Source organism: Actinia tenebrosa, unplaced genomic scaffold (assembly GCF_029948245.1).
Source record: "Actinia tenebrosa isolate PJP-AT-01 unplaced genomic scaffold, QUT_ActTen_1.0 PGA_scaffold4__44_contigs__length_22323623, whole genome shotgun sequence".
Classification (NCBI taxonomy): domain Eukaryota; kingdom Metazoa; phylum Cnidaria; class Anthozoa; order Actiniaria; family Actiniidae; genus Actinia; species Actinia tenebrosa.
In genome coordinates this window covers 2,924,833-2,947,336 of record NW_028292581.1, presented here as the reverse complement: position 1 = coordinate 2,947,336, position 22,504 = coordinate 2,924,833, and the positions used below count along the sequence as shown (strand labels likewise).

The window sequence follows — 22,504 nt, the reverse complement described above, 5'->3', positions numbered from 1 at the left end:
CATATCTGGCTTTAAATATATTCCATGCTTTTCCAACTCAAGGTGGAGGAGGGAAATAGGAGCGCTGATTAATATCTAATAAATATACAATATTTAATACAGGTTTAGATCATTATTTGTTTCTCATTCTTTATTTATCATTTGATCTTATCCATATTCTGTTTATATATCCTATTACCCTAGGCACAAGGTCTCACTATTTTTCAAATTAATCTAGTTTACCACTCTTGTTGTTCGAGTAAATATGAAATTTCCTAAATAGAGATTAATTATTAAAATATTCATAGATACGTACTGCATGTTTAGTTCGTTACTTTACTGCCACGTTCGTCTTGTCAAAACAATCATGCTTGCATGGGGAGTTCTTTTAAAGTGCAAACGTTGACCTCTTTTACAGCCATTCTCAATCACACGCGCCGCTCCAGCTATTGTTTGTTGCGACGAAGAAGCTTTTGGTGGACGTCAGTCAAGGTGTTTCCATGACATTCTATAAGCACGTGCCCTTATAGCTTTGTGTTTTCCGACAATGTCATGGAAACGCCACCTTCTTCGTTGCGATCGATAGAGGGCACGTGTGATTGAGAATGGCTGTAAATTCGATAAAGATGCATTCTGGTGTAGGTGGGTGGGAAACATATGGTACTAACGCACAGCAGGCGCAACTAGCCGCAACATTGAAATGGTTTCCCATTGTCTTCCGGTAGTTCATCCAATCACAATGGGTAGTCACGGTTACGGTAAGATACGGTACGGCTACAGCACAACTACGACTCTGCCGTAAATTACCCCACTTACACGAAAACCACCCTATGACAAAAAGGTTTTTGTACCCGAGCCTGCGCTACAGACAAACGCAACTCTAGTTGAGACTAGAGTTGAGATCGTATGTAACGCTCGGTACATACTACCCCAGCTAGACCACAATGCACCTTGTTATATCATCAGAAAATGCCTATTTTTACTGCTTCATTTTCATTTTTTTAAAATTACGAATACAATGTCATTGGTTGAATGGTGTTTGTTCAGTAAAAGCGCCATTCTTCAGTGATGGAAGAGCTACTTCCTGGATTGTAGAGGCATCTGGATCCTTGTAGCAATAATAGTGCTTGATCTCACCACTTGGATAATAAGCAAAGGCACTGTAAAGACAGAAAAAGTTTGCTTCAAGTTAATTATGACATTGCAGTTAAGAGTGTTTGCCAAAGCCCTATTTTGGTCTTTCAATTTCAGGAATGAAAAAATTCATAGTTGATTGAAAACCATTAATTTAAGTATCGAACTTTAAAACAGTCTTTTGGCTGTTCCAAGTCACAGCACGACGAAGTGGAATTGGAATTGAGCTTTTCAGTTTTGACGAAAAATTCCAAAACAGGCCGAATGTTCCCAAAAAGTGGTCATTACATCCTTTGCGAGCAAACTGAGTCACAAACAGACAAGACATTTCTTAAGCCCGAAAACTGGAAAATGATAATTCCCCCAACAAATGTCCATCGAAGATTTCCATTTTTGAAAGGTTTGAACAAAAACTTTCTTTTTTGAGACCAAAAATCTACTGAAACCCAGTTTGAACAGATGTCCAATATGATGTTTAGCTTACCTATTGCCTATTCTCTTGTGACATTCTCGACACACCCTCTCCTCTGTTATGATAATTTTCCGCGCCTGGTAAAACATACGTTGCTCCTGGATCTGAAACAATCGATGCAACGATAATTACGAGAATTTTACAACGATTACAAGGACTTCTGCCTATTACTCTTTTTTAAAAAGTCGTACTACAAGTTAATGAGAAAAGGAGAGAGTAGACAAAGCTACGTGCAATTCCTTTCTAGCCTCCCAAGAGATCTGTCCGCATAGAACTTTTCTGAGATTGCAAACATAGTGCAATGTGGTCTTAATTCAGTACAAACATTTTTTTTCGTTCACGCCATATATGGCGTGTTCATGCATTCAAGCTAGACCACAATGCATCATGTTTGTCAAAATTAAAAATCTACTTACTTTCTATAACGATACTCCGTGTTTAGCAAAACCGTGATGTTAATATGCCAACCATCTTCAAAAAAGCTCATCACAAGTTGCTTTGCATCACCAGCCAATCGATCCGATGTCACATGAAGTCCCGGGGGAAGGACTTCTATATAAAGAAGGGCGGGGATGCTCGTCGGAAATTTTGAAAATGACCCTTAAGAGGTACAAGAGTCCTGCTAAGTGACAGAAGTCAGATACTGGACCGAAGATAAATATCCTGAATCAAAACCGCCATTCTGACTGTCATCATATAATCTCAGGTATCTTATTACCTCTGGCAGTCTTTTAAGATTTGTGACGCCCTAAGAGGTACCAAATTGCTCGAACGGGTACGACGAGCATCCCTGCCCTTCTATATATAGGAGTCCCCCCAACTCCGAGCATGAAGTATCGCTATACTGTTCCATATGGCTAAATGGCCACCATAAGGATCATAGAGTACAATAACGTTTTAATTTCGCACCTGTAAATGTTCCGCATAAAGCAAGCTTCTGAGAACTTGACTTCGTTTTCTTTTAATTTCTTTGCCCTTCAAGACGTCCATTAAAAATTCATAGACCTCCCTTACTTCAATATTGGATGGAAGCAGCTCTAAAGCCTGTTGAAAGTAAGGCATATATTAAGATATGGTGTATACCTTATATGCAATGATCAGAGTGACTCAGGTATAGAGCGTTTTCACGTGACGTCACAGCGGCCATGTTGGTGCTCCAGAACAATACATTTTCTATCCTCGGGGGATTAAACTCTATTTTTTTGCAAAAACTGTTTATAGAGTTTCTACTGTTTGGTAAAAAGGTCTTTGTCGATAAACCCTCACAACAAACAGCACTAAGAACTTTAGACACTTTACCTTAGCAGTACTTATTTTCTGGTGATGCTCCTTCAGCACATTCAAAGCCGCTGGGATGTTTGGTTTGACAGGAGTATCTCTGACATCAGCCGGTTCCAGGTATAATCTAAGTAACGATACATACACCTAGGGATAAATAAGGTTTACTGTCAATAATGGCTAGTTATACTAGTAGTAACAAAATAGGGAAAATTTCTGTTTGTTTGCTGTGTCACTATGTCATGAAACTAATGCAACTTTCAATGTATGACACGAACAATGCCTTTGCATGATTGCATTAAGACTATATTTCCGAAGGAGAATATTTCTAATGTTTGTCCTCCAACGTAATGTCTCTCTACAGCAGCACGTCTTTTCAACTTTTACTCTGATGAAGGACTGACGTCCGAAACGTTGCCATCGTTTTTACACGGTTTTTAAGTCTCCTACTTATTCACTTGTTGAATGAAACACACCCACGCAGTCCCAACTAGTAACCGCTAGTCATTATCACATGCGGGCGGCCATGTTAGATAGCAAAACAAGAGAATCCTCCGGAGTAAATTTATTCTTTTTTCATGTAAAACAGTTTCATTGTTCCTGCCGCCATCCAGCATGGGTGCCGTCATGTGATCACGAAAATCCTCTATTTACAGCAGTTTTCGCATTACTATGAAAAAGCTCAGTGCCGTAAACGTGCCGTGCCCGTGATGTTTTCTAGAAATTTAATTGGCTTAATTTCCTCGCGCAATGTGTGATGGGTCTGACGGGTGCCATGACCTTGGCGTGACCGTGTCAGCGCAGTGTTTATGCCGTATTCTGGTATTTGATTGGATGGAGAGTAAATGATTGGTCTGGCGTATCCCTTGCCGTGTCACGACCGCGTTCATGCCGTGTGCTTTTCACAGTCATACGGAAACTGCTCTACTGATTGCAGTAAAAATGCTATAGCACCATAAACCCCCCACTGACGTAAAATTTATTTTATCACTAGATACTTACATCACTGCTTCCTTCTCGTTCTTCGGAGTAAGTCCGCAGACAGTACCTGGAACAAGATTAACCACTCCATGTTATCCATGTCATCAAGAAATAAAATATAGACGATAGATCTCTTTAGCTTGGGCGTAATGTTTTCCTATTTCAGACCACGTGTCGTTCTTTTGAGAATAAGATTCTTTGTTTGAGTTATATCCATATTCATTTGTCTTCTCGTGCGCAACCGTGAATCAAAGAAATTATACTCTAGGGAATGACACGTGGTCTGAAATGGAAAATCATTACGCCTAAGGTAAAGAGTTCTATTCAGAGAATTAGCAAAAAGAAATGCTTGCTTACTCTTCAGCCAATTTTGGATCATTTAAAATATGAATGTAGATAGAAAGGGCTTCCTCGTGACGTCCAACGCGACCGAGCAGCAGAGCACGTTCGTAGTAAAATGCTGTTAAAAGATGAAATAATATGATAAATATTAAACAAACGTTGAAGATTTAGGATTAACAATGGAACAGGCATATAGAAGATGAATTCGAAGAAAATTCCTCGTTGTTGCATGGCATCGTTTTATAGCAAACATAGTGCATTGTGCTCTAGCTTTGGTACGAGCATCTCTAGCTTACACATCATGCATTATATGGTGTTCCTGTACTAAGAAAACATTCAACGCAAGTCGATATACCTCTTTTTCTTGGTCATAATGTTTTCCCATTTCAGACCACGTATCATTTCCAAGAGTATCATTTCTTTGTTTAAGGATCCCACATGAGAAGATACATGAATATGGATACAACTTAAACGAAGAATCTTATTGTCATGTAGACTGAAAATGGGAAACCATAACGAGGTATAAATACCATCGACTGTCTCTCGTTTTCTCACTGGACTCTGAAGATGACTTCCGCTCAGGTTGTCGAAACGTCAGTCACCACCAACAACAGTCTTTCTCAAGACTACACTCACCCGGACGATCACATTTCACAACAAATTACGAGGTCTATGGCAGAATGATGCCTTTTTTTTCTTTTTCCCGTTTTCATTTTGTTCTTTTTATCCTTTATTTGGATATTACGAATCACTTCTTGGTTTCTTATACAACCAGCAAGTGAATTAAGAATTGTAATGTTCTATACGTACATTCCTGGAAATGAGTAAGCAAGGTTTCTGCCTGGTAGTGTTTTGATGTTTCAAGAAGGAAGAGTAACCGTCCACGTAGTTCACCCAGCTCTCCTGGCTCGCTGCCAGGGGGTACAGGCTTCTCTCCTGCAAAAAAGAAAAAGAAAAGAAAAATAAGGTGTTTGTTTCTTGAAGTTTTTCAAATAAAATTGAAGACTAGTATACTCGACGTTTCGACGCCCTCCGGGAAAATGATTCTTTATGTATTCAAATTATTACTTTGATTTACTTTCACTCTTGAAAATATACTAGTCTTCAATTTCATTTGAAAAAAATAATAATAATAATAACGATGAGAGTAAGTAACTTTATGTGCTAGCAGGGATCGATATACCCAGGAAGGGATTCTAGAGGGGTCCCACTTTTTTGAGCTCCTAATTTGAATGGCTGTATAACTGACTTGAGTCACTGTCTTATCAACCATAGATTTAATACATATGTTCCGAGCTTTCGGCCTACTCGGCCATCCTCAGGGAAATGAAAAACGTTGCATATTGACAAAGAAAAACGCGATCAAACCATGGCATTTAGGTATTTCAAGTATCGATCTCCTAACGGTAAGGTATTTCAAGTATCGATCTCCTAACGGTTAGGTATTTCAAGTATCGATCTCCTAACGGTTAGGTATTTCACGTAACGATCTCCTAACGGTTAGGTATTTCACGTAACGATCTCCTAACGGTTAGGTATTTCACGTAACGATCTCCTAACGGTTAGGTATTTCAAGTATCGATCTCCTAACGGTTAGGTATTTCAAGTAACGATCTCCTAACGGTTAGGTATTTCAAGTAACGATCTCCTAACGGTTAGGTATTTCACGTAACGATCTCCTAACGGTTAGGTATTTCACGTAACGATCTCCTAACGGTTAGGTATTTCAAGTATCGATCTCCTAACGGTTAGGTATTTCAAGTATCGATCTCCTAACGGTTAGGTATTTCAAGTATCGATCTCCTAACGGTTAGGTATTTCAAGTATCGATCTCCTAACGGTTAGGTAATTCACGTAACGATCTCCTAACGGTTAGGTAATTCACGTAACGATCTCCTAACGGTTAGGTATTTCAAGTATCGATCTCCTAACGGTTAGGTATTTCACGTAACGATCTCCTAACGGTTAGGTAATTCACGTAACGATCTCCTAACGGTTAGGTATTTCACGTAACGATCTCCTAACGGTTAGGTATTTCACGTAACGATCTCCTAACGGTTAGGTATTTCAAGTATCGATCTCCTAACGGTTAGGTATTTCAAGTAACGATCTCCTAACGGTTAGGTATTTCAAGTAACGATCTCCTAACGGTTAGGTAATTCACGTAACGATCTCCTAACGGTTAGGTATTTCACGTAACGATCTCCTAACGGTTAGGTATTTCAAGTATCGATCTCCTAACGGTTAGGTATTTCAAGTAACGATCTCCTAACGGTTAGGTATTTCACGTAACGATCTCCTAACGGTTAGGTAATTCACGTAACGATCTCCTAACGGTTAGGTATTTCAAGTACCGATCTCCTAACGGTTAGGTATTTCAAGTATCGATCTCCTAACGGTTGGGTATTTCAAGTATCGATCTCCTAACGGTTAGGTATTTCACGTAACGATCTCCTATCGGTTAGGTAATTCACGTAACGATCTCCTAACGGTTAGGTATTTCAAGTATCGATCTACTAACGGTAAGGTATTTCAAGAATCGATCTCCTAACGGTTAGGTATTTCAAGAATCGATCTCCTAACGGTTAGGTATTTCAAGTAACGATCTCCTAACGGTTAGGTATTTGAAGTATCGATCTCCTAACGGTTAGGTATTTCAACTAACGATCTCCTAACGATTAGGTAACTGAAGTAAGGATCTCCTAACGGTTAGGTATTTCAAGTACTAAAAACACGGGGTAGTAAGAATAGCCATTACGTCACCTCTGTAAGGACCCCGTTGGAGGGGGGGGGGGGGGGGGGGGGTTGATCCACGATCCACCTGGATACACGCTCCACCTGGCGCAGGATTGGTACTTCATATCTACTCTCACCCAGCGTGACCGAAAATATTCAAAAATTTTTGAAACTTAAATAAATGGCTAGGAATTTGCTAGTTGATACCTATTTTTGGTCCCTTTACTGGCTAACACTGTACACTTTTCTAAAGAGTCTTTTGATTGATTGAAAAACTTGGCGGGAAAGGATTCAACGGCATTGTTAAACAAATAAGTTTGGTGGCCGCGATAAGGCGCGTCTCAATCTAAGCATAGTAGTTTTTCCCCACTGACAATAATTTCTCCATTTGCTACATCACCTACCTGGATGTAGAGAATCTAAGTATTCATTCATCAGAAGCTGAACTTTTTCGCGATAACAGTTAATGAGTTTGTTGTGGAATTTGGACGTAGGTTCAAACCAAATGAATATTACGTGCTCCTGGAAAAAATGAAGGTTTTGTTAGGTTAATACTGCGGTCGACACTCATAGTAGAAGGCTTTATGTTTTGTAGTATTTCCACCTGAAATAGGCCTGTGCTAAGTTTGATAAACACATTATATTGAGGTCTAGGTTGGGTACAAACAACACCATACAAGGCATGGCGAACAATATACGTTTGTACCCAAGAATGACCACACTGCACCAGGATTGCTATCTGAGGAAAGGTTCAGGGTGAGTTGAATACAGCTGATCATCATGTGAGAATATGTTTCCACAAAAGAGTACTCTCTTGGTTTCCATGATGAACAAAAGATGCTTGTAAACAAGATAGAGAATTTTTTTTGGAAATTATTCAGATAGAAACATAAAATAAAATATTTGCTTTATATATGCACAGTAAGTTGACGGTGCCATATTGTTTCAAGCATGCGATAAAATAGACGCCATCCCTCTCTACCATGCTCGTATTTTGACTCACTAGGCATTTCAGTTTTGTTTCAAGAACACTTCGAAGTTTATAAACACAGATAGGAAATATTATAGTCAATTATTTGGTAGTCGATAATACCATGATAATACTGACTTACCAAATAACGAATGACTAAATCCTTTGCATTCAGTTCAATGTGTTCCAAGACTTGGTCACGTGGTAAGCCTTCAACCTCAGGCAAATCTTCTGTAAATATCTAAAACACGAGAGACTTTTCAACTTCCACCATTAAGAAAAATATCACTTCAGGCTACCTATGCATTGAACATTCTAATCTTCGCCATTTTGCCTTCCCCCCTTGGTCTCGAAGACGTGATGTACTATAATTATGACAATGTGTGTCACTGATTTTGTATGGATGAGGAAAAGAATCTTATGACATATCTTGCGCCAATCCCGAAACGATACTGTGCGGACGTAAAACTCCCAGGTTTCCAAATACCGTAGATGAGGCGTGGATGGAAGCGACATTTATGGCAATGTATACAATCGTGGAAATAAACATACCTTGAGCCCATCATCTGGATGAGCCTTTAAAACCCACACCGAAAAATCAAAGATTAGCTTTAAGTGTTCTCGACCTGGAAAAAAACATTGAGTTGATTTACATATTGATTTACATGTTCGTGTGAATGTAAAAACACATGGCATTCGAGGCCTCCACTGTTCTGAAGTGACGACTTTTTTTACCAATTACACCACATAAGATCTCTGCTCATCCCATCAAAATGATATTAGGCCATTACATTTACGGCACGGCTAGTCCATACCATGAGTAATTCCCAGTCATAAGAAAATAGCTCTACTAACCAAGTCGCTGTAAATACTGCACTGTTTTCTGGTGTCCTTTCAGCGGTCCACTAGCTTTCTGAGCTTGTCTTAGGAGTAAATCAAGAGCTGGAGATTTAGAATGAAATACAAAACATAAAAATTAGGAGTCTGATAAAAGCTACAGAATCAAGGTACACATCTGCACAAATTTATATAGTGAGGGGAGGGGGGATCATAGCTGGAGGCGGCCTGCAGGTACTAGCGTAGGGAGTGACCATGGAGGGGGGCATGGGGGCACCCTACACTCTTGGCTGCAGGGTTAAAATTCCACTCTGCGCCCCCAACTAGTAGCATAAATTCAAACTACATAAAGCTGAACCCAAATTTTCAGTACTGCACTTTACTGTGTGTATTGTTTTATCAAAATGACAGTCGAGCAAATAAAAGGGCCCGTCTCTGGTGCTCATGCCCTCTTGTGTTTGACGACCTTTTTTTCAGAATTTTAACCGAAAATCAAAGAAATAATGCAATTATTCAACTGTATTCCAAAGTTTAAAGTAAATGTTAAAGCTCAAAACTTTCAGTAAAACTTGTGCATTCTTTTCTTACCTTTCTTGTGGAGTCCTTTAGTCTGATATAAAACGACAAGCTCTTTGTATTTTTTGTACTTCATTAGCACTCGCTCACTTTCTTCCACGTGACAACTGTTATCTTTTAGCCTCAATAATGAAGAAACTAAAGCATCATTCGTCTGCAACCAACAACAGTGAAAATGGGTAAATTTTTGGCTAGTCGCTCGCTGATTGTATGATATGGCCAGTCGAGGTGTGCGCTTCTCGCTACATAAAGGAGGGTGGACCACCGGAAGTTACACATCGCCTATGGTATTTAATTGTGATAAACAAGTCTATCACTCACATTCAATAGGACTCGAAGAGTTAGTATTTGTTTGCTCTATATCCATATACCCATGCACTAGTAGTATGCTGCAACAAGTCTATCACTCGCATTCAATAGGACTCGAAGAGTTAGTATTTGTGTGCTCTATATCCATATAACCATGAACTGGTAGTATGCTGCAACAAGTCTATCACTCGCATTCAATAGGACTCGAAGAGTTAGTATTTGTGTGCTCTATATCCATATACCTATGCATTAGTAGTATGCTGCAACAAGTCTATCACTCACATCCAATAGGACTCGAAGAGTTAGTATTTGTGTGCTCTATATCCATATACCTATGCATTAGTAGTATGCTGCAACAAGTCTATCACTCACATCCAATAGGACTCGAAGAGTTAGTATTTGTGTGCTCTATATCCATAAAACCATGAACTAGTAGTATGCTGCAAGAAGTTTATACCATGAAGGGACTAAAGTACCTATACTTTGAGTGGATAGGATGCTAGTACCTCTACAATTTTCGAGGTAACCCTAACAATTTGCTAGTAACCATTAATATTGAGGTGAAGACGCACAGTAAGAGGTATTTTGCCTTTGTTTTTACTAGTCATAGCACACAAAACTCCCAACATACAGACAAGTCCAACGCCCCAATGGTAGACAAACAGCCAAGATATCTAGGAGAATATGGCACAGAGAATGCTTTTTCTGTATACTGTCATGTAATGTACTGCTTGGACCCCCCCTCCCCTCCCCCAAAAGCATATAGTGTAGTGTAGTGTAGTGTGGTACAGGTCAATAGGTGGTGTGCATCCCTTCCTATGAGAATATAAGGACAATATTTCAAAAGGAATCAAGAATGATTAAATTTTCTTCAAATGTCACAGTCGATGAACAACATCGCAACATCGTGCCAATGACATTGCAGACTTCAAGGATTGCTGGCATCTGCCAAGCTGCTTGAACTTTCATAAATATTATTGGTTATTTTCCCTTATTATGGCCACGCTTTTTATTCTCTCGTTCTTTTGAAAATGATGACTGAATCTTACTTGTAAATAGCACTTTAGCAGGGTTGTATCAATAATCTGTTGGCGTTGACGCAGATTCTTCTGTGCCTTTATATCCACTAAAAGATAATGATGTGCAAAAGTTAATGAAGTTTAAAAATGAGCCATTTCGATAATTTAGTGTCTTTTACTACCAGAATCCCTTGCACACTTTATCTTACTATTCTCTTGGGGAGCATACTAGCAGGTTAGTAAAACGATGCTATTCTGCAAGTGGTCATGGGGCAATGATTCCACTATTCTCACTGAATAAATTATCACCAAGCAGTATAAATTAAGTCAACACACATGACTCATTGCATAATGTCGTTTGTACCTTCAAAGTATGAATTTTGCCCCACCCACCCACCCCTAAGCCTGGTGGCGGTGGTGTTCTCATTTTCTCTATTCTCGCTGTTTGCCTCATCATTGTCGCGGATCTCGCCCCATAACTTAATCATACTGCGACGTGATAATGGCTTCAGTGAGAATATATTACTACTTTATGCTCATGATTATATTATAAAACATTGACTGCTAACTCCTTTTTCTGATAAACTGAATATATTCAGAATATCACATCATCATCGAATATAAAAATTATCAATCGACCACCCCACCCCATCCCACCCCACCCCACCCCACCCCCCCCGTACAGCTAATTCATACGTACATTCACTGGGTTGTTCTGCAGGATCCTTTTGGTTTTCGTCTGCTACATCTGCAGCCTTGATAAGCTCATTGCGTTTCTGTTAAATTAAAAAAACCAAGTTTAGTTGATAAATAAAATCTAAGAAGGGACCATTAAGTAGTAGACAGTAGGCCATATTCACACAAGCTGATTTTTAGATCACAAAGGTGGGATACTTGTTGTAAAACAGCCTCTACCACCTGAAAAATCATGTCCAGATTAACATATGTGGATATTTTTAAACATTTAGGATGAAAGCCCAAAAAGATATCAAAGATTTTGCCATATTAGCCAGATTTTGAGAAAAGAAGTCAAGAAATTAATGAGGAAGCCTGTGGCATCTCTGCCAAACAAGGAGGGCTTGAGTGAACATAAGAACAGAACAAAATGGAGGAGATAAGCTCCATAAGGAAACCAAAGATTCTCATTCGTTTTGTAGCTCCTCAAAAATCAAATGATTGGCCCCTTCACAATGAAGACCTTTCCCAGGAAGCTTATGGTAGAGAGTACCCTGTGAGCAGTGGTTTTTACCTCCTCCATGGGCAAGAGAAGAAGGAGATAAAAGGAGGCTCCGTACTCACATGGTAGGCAGAGAGTAGAGGAATTCTGTTGGTGAGACCATGGAAGATCAAACCAAAGACCTCTTGCCTTTCTGGCAGTGCCCTAACCAACTATGTCAAACTTAAAGCTAATTTACCTGAGTAAGATATTCTATTAATGCTACATAGCCCTTCTCCACCTCACTGGGCTTTAAATCAGGGGGAAGATCTGGGTATTCTAGTTGTTTACGAAAATCTGGAGGCAAAAGGTCTGGGAACAAACCAATAACTTGGGCAGGATCTGTAAAACACAAACAAAATTTAGACAACATCTCAATATGATTGATTCTTGAGGGTATTCAAACTGGTTAGAGCTGTGCTCGGGGGCATACGTGGACTGTATAGCGGCTGCCAGAGGCATCTTCACATGCTTTCAGTTCAACCCCATTGAGCTGTGCCACTGCTGTACTTGCAGTGGTGATTAGCGATGACAAGTTTTGACAAGTTACACCAAATCGCCTTATGGTAAGGTTAAGTACTGAGCTGTCAGTATTTAACCTTACCAACCATAAGTGACTAGGAACATACTATGCTTCCTCAAGGTTATACCTGTTTGCAGTCTTGCAAAAAGCTGTAGTGATTCATCAAATCTTTTTTGACAGAATAACTCAAAGGCATATAAATTTTGAATATTTTCCTTCCGTCTCGCCTTCTCTGCTGTAGGCTCCTCAACCAATTCCTGTCCACAAAGAAAATCAAGCTATTGTCAAACTTGTACACACTGCACGCATACAGGTATCTTAGTTGTCGAAAATCTTTTAGATTGAAATGCTTTTGAAAACTAGTGTCTTGTGTCTTGTCCAAAATAGGTCAGAAATGTATCTTTTTATTTCATGGTGTGTTATTAAAATGGGCAAAGTAGCGACTTGACCAGGGGGGGAGGGGGCGTGATAAGGGAACACTCAACCATAGAGGGCGTGGATGGGGGGAGTACTCCAATAGAGTGTGGGATGGGGGGAGTACTCCACCAGAGTGTGGGATGGGGGGAGGATAGGGTGGAGGGGTGGAGGGTTCGACCAAAGGGGAGAGGGGGGAAGATAGGATGGATGGGTGGAGGACTCGATCAAAGGCGGGATTGGGAGTAGGACTTGACCAAATTTGAAAATAAACTTACTGCAAGCATTAGAGCTAAGTTGAACTGTTTATCCTGCAACAGCTGTTGAATTTGCATAGGAAAAGACACAGGTACAAGCCGCCAGACATAGGAGTTGGAAGCAATGAAGATATGTTTTCCTTTAGCTACAAAACGAGGCTTCTGCAGTTCCATACTCTGTATTAAAGCCCTAGGACTAATAGTTCTGACCTCTACATATTTTGGAAGGATTCCAATCACATATGGGGCTACATAATCTGTTGAACAAAAATTTTAGATGTTATGTAAGATGTTATTTAAGATGAGTATTTGAGTATTCGAGTATATTCTACCTCTAGAAATTCATTCTGAGCATACCACTGTTTTTGGTGACCACCGGTACACTAACAACTGCAAAAATTTTAATTTTTAATTTTTAAATTTAAATTTTTAATCACTTGCATTAAAATAAAAGTGATCTTTGTAAATGTAGCCGATATGTGGGCCAAAAAAAGGTGTATACTATCACACAAATGTACTTATTGCAAGTTTTTGTTAAGATGAAGCACTTAAGGTAATTCCCTTGAAAGAAATTTTGCCAATAAATAACTTTTTTAATTATGTTATGGACATTTAAAAACTGCAATAACAAGATGGGGTCACCATTCTCATTTTTTCGCTAGATGCTCTCAAAATATTTCAATTTATGGGTTTTTTAGTGAAATGCAGTAGCAACCAGAAGCTGTAATCAATAAACTTTATTCACAGTTTAAAGTACTTTCATATGGCAAAACGTACTTATAACTCTAAGTTTACTAGATCATCTATACTATCATTTCCATCAAAGTCATTGGATGACTATGATTCTTGAACTATTATTGAAAAATGCAGGCATGTGCGCCTCTACGAACGTCCAAAAATTGCACATGTCAACTATTCCCATCAAAATATTTCAAATTCCTTTTAACTGACTTTATAGCGCAGACTGAGACATCCAAGTTAGCTTGTTTTTAACTTGGATTAGCACCTATGGTTACCCTAAGTTAGCTTGATCTGCTGTGATCTGATGTATCACTCATAGTTAGTTGCTCATGAACTAACCTATAGCAATAGGAGTATCAGACCAAGTTAGAGATTGCTTCTGGATGTGCTTTCCTGCCACGTCTGTAATGATGCTCATGTCATCACGACATAAGATAAGGCCTCCATCAGGCAGAGTAGCAATAGTGGGTTCTAAGTGTTTTCCAGTTGAGAACAAGTCTGTGGTACTTCCAGTGCTTACCTGTTGGGAGTAATTTCTCATGAGAGATGCTCAAGTGCAGTTAGTCATAGATCAAAGCAACCTTACATCCTGCTGCTGCCTACACATTCATTAAAAAACATTTTGGTATTTTTTGAAAGCATACCCCAAAAGCTCATGGCAACTTATGACAACTTGAATTGACTGAATCCCCCTCATAAAAATTCAATTAAACTTTAGGCATAAATTTCGCTAGATTTTTTTATTTGAAAAGGTTTTTTGTTTCCTAGTGACAATTTAGACTGGTTTTTTTTTTTTTTTTTTTTGACCATTTTGCTCAAAATAGTTGAAGCTGGAATTTTTCAAATGGGTTGTTTTTTTACAGGGAGGTTTCAGCTTCCCAGTAGTCAAATAAGGATTTTATTAGGGTCCCCCCCCCAATCATTTAAAAAAATAACAAGTGAAAACTATCTTACAAATGTTTTCAAAAGTTCAGCAAATAAAAAGGACATTTATCAATATTGATCATACATGAAAGAAAATTCAAACTGACCTTGATAATAGAATATTCCCTTTTAAATCCAACACAGAGATTGTCAGGCCCTGCCCAAGCTACAGCTCTCACAATATCTGGTAGACCAAGTTCCGGTGGAGTTTCCTGGAACTCTCCTTTTTGCCATGTGTATAACTATGAAAAGAAATAAATATATGATTTGAAATATATAATAGATTTTATATGATTTATACATTCATTTATTGCAACTAAACTTCCATTCCATTCATTCAAACTTTCGTTCCATTCCATTCATTGCATTTAATTCTTTACTTCATCCATTTATTTATTCATTCATTTATTGCATTTCATTTTTCATTTCATTCATTCATTTGTTTATTCATTGCCTTTAATCTTTCCCATTGTTCATTCAATCACTTATTGTGATTTCTACAGGTTTTTTGGGTACTATCCAGCTGGTTGGTACAGTTTCAATATATCTTCTAGGTTTTTCATTACATTTAATTAAAATAATGTTTTTTTTATTAGTTTTCACTGAGTAATACCTGAATCTTCTTTTTAACAGCAGCACAAAGTTTCAGTTCAAATGGAGGAGATGGGTCTGTAGAAAACACCAAAACTTAAAGTTGCAGTTACTGTAGTGACAAGTATAATCATTGTTTTCAAAACTAATTATTTGAAAATACCAGTGAACAAAGGAAAAAAGTGCTCCACCACTTACTTTGACCTGGACCCATTTCAGTCGCTTTCCATCACAGATCTCTTGGGGGGTAGTGGGATATACTCCCCCCCCCCACCCCACCCATTTTGTGATTTGGTTAAAACCTCCAAAGTAACTGGTTAATAGTTTTTGTAAGCTAAGATTTGTGCATTTGCATCTAAGGAGGATAAAGTTGTCTTTCATCCTTAGTAGTAAATTAATGATGTCACCTTTCAAGATCAACTTTGAACTTTCAAGGCTTGATTTTAATTAATCTTTTATTATAAATAGAGCATCAACTTGGAAAAGGACATCCTTAAACACCTACCAAACACAGATGATGTTTTCCTGACCTAATGAGGGAAAATAGAAATGCAATGAACTTTGTGACTTGTTTTGAGGTAAATATTTTAAAAATCACACACTATTAACATATATTAACATATTAACTGCATGTATGATCTTATAATAACAAGATGCTCTTGGAGGGTCCACTGGGTTGCCCAATGTGCTGGTATGCTGGAGCTTATTTAACACCTAATCTTTATTATGTACCGCTATCTGGGAGCAGGTTCTTTGGAACATTTTAGGTGTATTTTTCTTTCAGAACTTGCAAACACTCATTTTTTCTCACATCAAATTTATTCACAAGTGTACACCTTTCAATTGTGTTTTATTTTAATAAAAAGGTACTGCTTTTGTATATCTTTTAACCAGTGAAGGGGAATGACACTTGATAGGTAAAACTATACAGATGTGGTTTTGTAACCGGAGAAAAGGTTTTACTGTGAAACTTGAGTAGTACAAGGATTCAAAACTTAGTGAAAAGTATTTATGGCCAAAGTTACCAGCTCTGTTACAGCGTAGTATTTAACAATATATTAATGTATATGCCTTCAAGATTACTTAGGGACTGAAAGCTGTATTTTCCTTTAGGCTGTACTAACCATGCGATTGAAGCCAGAATGCTGCCTACTGAGTAGCTGTATTAATATGTAATGTAATGAGTAATGTAATGAGTATCTGAATTACAATCCTAGAAAGTCTCCTTTTACTGCTCAACTATATTACTTCTAAACACTTCTGAACACATCATTCAAATCCATATATGGGTACTCTTGCACAAGAACGCACATTCCGCAAGAACCAAGGCTACAAAAAAAGGCATTTTACAACTGGGCTGCCAAGGCAACCCAGTAAAATGTTTTGAATTTTCACCTTTTGAAACGCCATGGATAATCTTAATGTATAGAAAAAACATGCCCAACTTCTAAAACTTGTTTTCCTCTTCTAAATGCCCGAATTTTGAGTGTTTTTAAAATTGGAAAATCAGGAACTGTACATGGAACTGTACGGAAAGTTGATGGTTTTTTACGCCAAATTTGCAGCTTTTACATTAAGATTTTTATTTAAAATTATAAAAAACTAGATGAAAATTTTTTCATATTAAGAATAGTGGCACTGGTTGAAATTCTGCAAAGCCGGTCAATGGCAAACATTTTTCAAAGGACTGTATATATCATGATGTGTCCATAGGGTACTCTGTGGGTCGTTACAAATTTTTACGACTGATTTTTCTCCAGATGGTATTAAGATGGTATTAAGATAAATTAGATGTTAATTGGAAGTGACTGAAATGGATTGCAAGTGACTGGGCCTCAGTCAGTGACTGGATCTTGAATCACAAAAAAAAGGTTTCGTATTTTCAACTTTTGAAAGGCCATGGATAATCTTTATGTATAGCAAAAACATGCCTAACTTCTAAAACTTGTTTTCTTCTTCTAAATCCCTGAATTTTAAGTGTTTTTTAATTTTGGAAAATCCGGAACCATGCATAGATGGAATGGACTGGACTTCGGTTGGCTGGATCGTACGGAATGTTGACGTTTTTTTAAGCCGAATTTGCAGCTTTTATATTACGATTTTTATTTTATTATAAGAAACTAGTAATTCTATTCCAAAATTCAAATAAAAAAGAAACTTCTTTAATGTTAAGAATCGAGGCACAGGTTGAAGTCCTGTGAAGCCGGTCAGCTGCAAAGGTTTTGCAAAGGACTGTATACATGTATCAAGTGTCCATAGGTGACTCCGTGGATCGTTATAGATTTTTACGACTCATTTTCCTCCATTAAGATGGTATTAAGCATTTACGTTTACATGGGAAAAGAGGTGCGAACTTTATCACAGGGAAAAAAACGGATTACCAAATTGGGAATTTGTTGGAAGTTTTCTTGAATTCCCAACGAATTCCCATCCAATTCCCAGAGAGAACGAAATTGGGAAAGTGGCACTGATTCCCAATGTTAGTTTGTTGCTTATTTTGTTTTTCTATTGGGTATTAGAAGGAAATAGGACATTTGCACCATGGCGTCATTGACCTCTACTACCAGACAATCTTGCACACTTTCTTTTGTTCAGTTAATTAGCACCAATTGTCTTACTATTCTCATGAGGGAATACAAATTTAAATAAGAAAGAAAATTCGCGAAGCATTGTGGTAGTAGGAGTCAAATGATGCCATCGTGCAAACGTCCTATTCCCAACAATAAATCCCAATGTTGGTATTCAAATTGGGAATTCAAGGAAATTCCCAATATGGGAATCCAGTTTTTTTTCCTGTGTATCCTTGGTGCTAGGATCTAAAATTTAACAATATTTTCATGTATATGCCTTATTAACCAAAAACTGAAAGCTGTATTTTGATTTAGGCTCTACTAACCCATGGTATTGAATACTGTCAACTGAGTAGCTGTATTAATACGAATAAAAGTCTGAATTACAATCCTAGAAATCTTCTTTTTCTCAATAATTATATTACTTCTAAAGCCCAGAATTATATCCTCAGCTGCTAAGCCTATTACGTCATTCAAATCCATGTGGGTACTGTTGCACAAGAATGCAACATTCCCAGGAGAATACAAAATATCGAAGGCATTTTATGGCCTAATCATATTACTTCTAAAGCCCAGAATTACATCCTCAGCTGCTAAGCCAATCTATAAGCCATTTATCTATGAACATGTCATGGAGGAACTCAGTGTGTCATACATGTGTATGTGTTGTGACTGGCATAGTGTATGTATGACATCCTCCCCCCCCCCCCAAATATCCTGCAAGGTTCATACAGATTCCTCAGTGAAAATTTCCAAAACTTTTCCAAAAGTTTCTCAAAGCCTATCGACTAAAATTTCCAAAACTAACGCTGATATGTTGGCTGATGGGTGTTGAAGGTAACCGCTGTGCCCTTTTCAGCAGGCTCGGCTTCCCAGGCTTTGGGTATGTGTTCCCAAGGTCACTCCGCTGACCAAAAGTGCCAGCAGGCATTGATTTGCAGCAGGAAAAGATAAACATTGGCGTTTTTAATTAATACGATGAAAAGAGATCTTTGCAAGATAGGACCATAGCCCAGTGGCTGAAACAGAAATTTTCCAAAACTTTCCAGGTCCTGGAAATATGCATTATTGTTTCCCAAAACTTTCCAAGACTTTCCAAAACCAGTACAAACCCTCAAAATCTCTCATGGGGTTTTGAACCTCTGAGTACATGTATGGGCTTTGGCACAACATTATGGTTACTTACTACAAGATCAACTGCAAAAAATGTGGCTCCTTTTGTCTTGGCAAGTGAAGACCGGAACACAAAGGTGTCAAGATGGTGACAATTTACAACAGCATCTAAATAATGCAATGTCAATAAAAACAGGAGAATCTTTCAATTACAATAAACACTGGAAACTATCTAATGATATGGAGTAACATTATTGAAGGTTGTCTAAGTCAATAGAGGGGTGGCTGTAGGTTGTGTTTACTTTGACTGTAGGTTGACAGTATTAGAGACCTTTAGCATGACATTCTTGCTAGGTACCACAAACCTCAAACTGCAGTTCGATGTTAAGGTGTTTTCCATTGAACTTTTGATATTCAACTAGGCATAATAACAAAGTTGTTTTTGGAAGAGCCACCATATTGAATTTCATTGATGCTGTGTATTTGGGCTGGGCCTGATCCCTAGTGGTTAACTGTAAACCTGATGCTAAAGGTCTCTATTGTGTCAGAGCACACATGTGGTTGGTTGATCTACAGTTTAATAAGGTGGTGATTGGTCTACTGTGGATATGTTGTTGGTATAGTATTTGATATGGTGGTGGTGTGGTATGGTGGCAGTGTGGTATGGTGGTGGTGTGGTATGGTGGTGGTGTGGTATGGTGGTGGTGTGGTATGGTGGTGGTATGGTATGGTGGTGGTGTGGTATGGTGGTGGTGTGGTATGGTGGTGGTGTGGTATGGTGGCGGCGTGGTATGGTGGTGATGTGGTATGGTCGTGGTGTGGTATAGTGGCGGTGTGGTATAGTGGCAGTGTGGTATGGTCGTGGTGTGATATGGTGGTGGTGTGGTATGGTGGTGGTGTGGTATGGTGGTGGTGTGTTATGGTGGTGGTGTGGTATGGTGGTGGTGTGTTATGGAGGTGGTGTGGTATGGTGGTGGTGTGGTATGGTGGTGGTGTGGTATGGTGGTGGTGTGGTATGGTGGTGGTGTGGTATGGTGGTGTGTGTTATGGTGGTGGTGTGGTATGGTGGTGGTGTGTTATGGTGGTGGTGTGGTATGGTGTGTTGATATGTTGGGTTGATTTGTTAAGGTGATAGATCTTGCTGTTGTTGGTACAGTGTATTTAGTACACTGATGATGTGGTGTAGAAATGTTGGAAATAATAATATATATAAATTTTCCCCCTTGATGCTTCTAAAGTGACCAATTATTCTCATCCGCTGACTATCAATCATTCTTACCTGATAAACTTATCAATAAATTAAACTCTTCAACAACAGCTAGCTAAAAAGCAAAAATACAAAATCATCAAGATGATTGGCTTAGATTATAATTATTATGATATTGTCAAACAGACCTGGAGGATTGGCTTCTTGGAAAAGAGTTTATTTGAACTACGAAGATCAGCTTTAAATCTGTTTTCTCCTATTTGAAAAAATGGGGGGAAAAGAAACAAATGAACAACGAGGAAACAAATGAATGAACAAATAAAAGAATTAATTAATTAATTAATTAATGGATGAAGGAAGGAAGGAAGGAAGGAAGGAAGGAAAGAAGCAAGTAAGCAAGGAAGCAAGGAAGGAAGCAAGGAAGCAAGGAAGGAAGCAAGGAAGGAAGCAAGGAAGGAAGCAAGGAAAGAAGGAAGGAAGCAAGCAAGCAAGCAATGAAGCAAGCAAACAAGGAAGGAAGCAAGGAAGGAAGCAAGCAAACAAGGAAGGAAGTAAGGAAGGAAGCAAGGAAGGAAGGAAGCAAGCAAGGAAGGAAGAAGTATTATTTTGATGTTATGTTTTACCTGTGGCATTCTTTAAAGAATAAACCAACAAATGACCTTGTCTGGTTCCAACAAGAAGATATTCACCTGCATCAAAGGAGACATAGCTTATTGGAATGTAAAACAAAACATGACGCATGGCTAAAATAAAGGCTTCTGATCAATGGCTGCACATTTACAAGAACTCTAGCAACATTTGACCGATCATTGTGACCAGTCAATGTGACCTGTCAAGTGTCTATGATGTGCCTATAATAATGCTAATTTTGGCTCAACATTACATTGCTCACCAGCTGTTATTTTGAACCTGCAGGCTAGTGTTTGCCTGGTTCAAATAGTGGTATAGGAATTAAATTTTACACATGAAACATTATACAAATAAGTGGATACATTCTATTGCCCAAAAAATTGTTCTCATGCATGGCATGTGGTTACAGCTTTAAAGATATTTAGTTGCCAAAAAATTGGTTGAAGGTTTTTTGAATGACCTCCGAAACTCACAACATTGTTGTCATCCGTTTGTGTTGCCGTGCACGCCATGTTCACAAGGCCACATTTTAATGCAACAATGCTGTGTTTAAAATCGTGTAATGTAACATCACCTTTAGTACAAGAAAAGTGCATGTAATACAAGTGTAAATTCAAGAAGAAGTGGACTCAGGTTACAACAATACTGCCAATGGTCTAGAATGATAAGAAGGTATAATTTTGGATGATAGCAACTCATGGGCCTGGTTGTAACAAAGGGTGGATAGCACTATCTGATGGATAAATCATTATCCAATGCAGAAGTCGATGCTGTTATCCAATAAATTATCCACTGAATAAGATTTATGCTTCAGATAGCGCTATCCACACTTCATACAAGCGGGCCCTGGTCATTGATGAGCAGTGTTTTGCTTCCACAACCAAAATTATGTTTTTATCCATCAGCAGCTAGAGCATGGTTCTTCTATTTTCAAATATGGATATCCATATTTAAGTTGGAATGATTCCCAAGATAAATAGCCATTCATAAGGGGTAATATGAACACCCCACCCTTCCCCCCTCCACCTTCATACAATTTTTTGTCTTTACTGGGTTATTAATAGCTTGGTTTAAAATTGTACAATATGCCTGAGACACGTTGGGTGCAAACAGCTTATTGAATTCGTGAGTAGAAATGCTAATCTTTTTGTATTTAGCAAATGTGTTTTCATTTTTCGAAACAGAAAGAAAAACCAATTATCTTTCTGAAGAAGAAGAGAACTCCCCAAGTAAATAATTGTACTTGAAGCGATAGTACATTATTCAATTCCAATCACTTGTATATCTTTTTTCTGTTAACCTAACTTTAACTAGAATTTAAGCTTACGTGTATTAAACTAGGGAAATCCCTAATATAATATATAATTTTCGGTTTATATGAAAGAACAACTGACTCAACAACAAAAACCCTCAGGTAAAATGTAAGGTTATACCATGAGTAGCTATGCATTCAATCTGCAATGGAAGTTTCTCCAATATCGGCACATGTTCAAAGGCATCATGCATTTTTAAAGCACCAGATCGTCTGTTATAAAGCACTACATGTTTAAGTAAAACTTCTGAGTTCCACCATTAGTAGGTACTTGTTGGTTCTCAGAAAGGAAGTACGTCATATGATATGAGCCTGTTACACGGCCAGCGGGTGTCAGCCGTCAAGGTACATTAACTACTCATTGGGGCTTGCA

General features: G+C 38.3%; 1 protein-coding gene across 1 annotated transcript; it reads right to left on the bottom strand.

Moving 5' to 3' along the window:
- Positions 1-103: 103 nt before the first annotated feature.
- On the bottom strand, positions 104-22,428 carry LOC116301793 (vam6/Vps39-like protein). The gene is made up of 26 exons (XM_089036360.1): positions 22,253-22,428; positions 20,813-20,878; positions 20,378-20,445; positions 20,262-20,304; positions 19,056-19,150; positions 15,805-15,829; positions 15,322-15,377; positions 14,816-14,950; positions 14,124-14,304; positions 13,065-13,300; positions 12,500-12,629; positions 12,049-12,191; positions 11,334-11,409; positions 10,664-10,740; positions 9,318-9,459; positions 8,748-8,834; positions 8,445-8,518; positions 8,035-8,133; positions 7,327-7,444; positions 4,997-5,122; positions 4,202-4,304; positions 3,866-3,911; positions 2,885-3,010; positions 2,495-2,629; positions 1,598-1,689; positions 104-1,139 (listed from the first exon to the last, which is right to left on the bottom strand). Exons 1-26 carry the CDS (start codon positions 22,323-22,325, stop codon positions 1,001-1,003), a joined length of 2,691 nt encoding a protein of 896 aa, XP_088892486.1. The 5' UTR covers positions 22,326-22,428; the 3' UTR covers positions 104-1,000.
- Between the last annotated feature and the right edge of the window lie 76 nt (positions 22,429-22,504).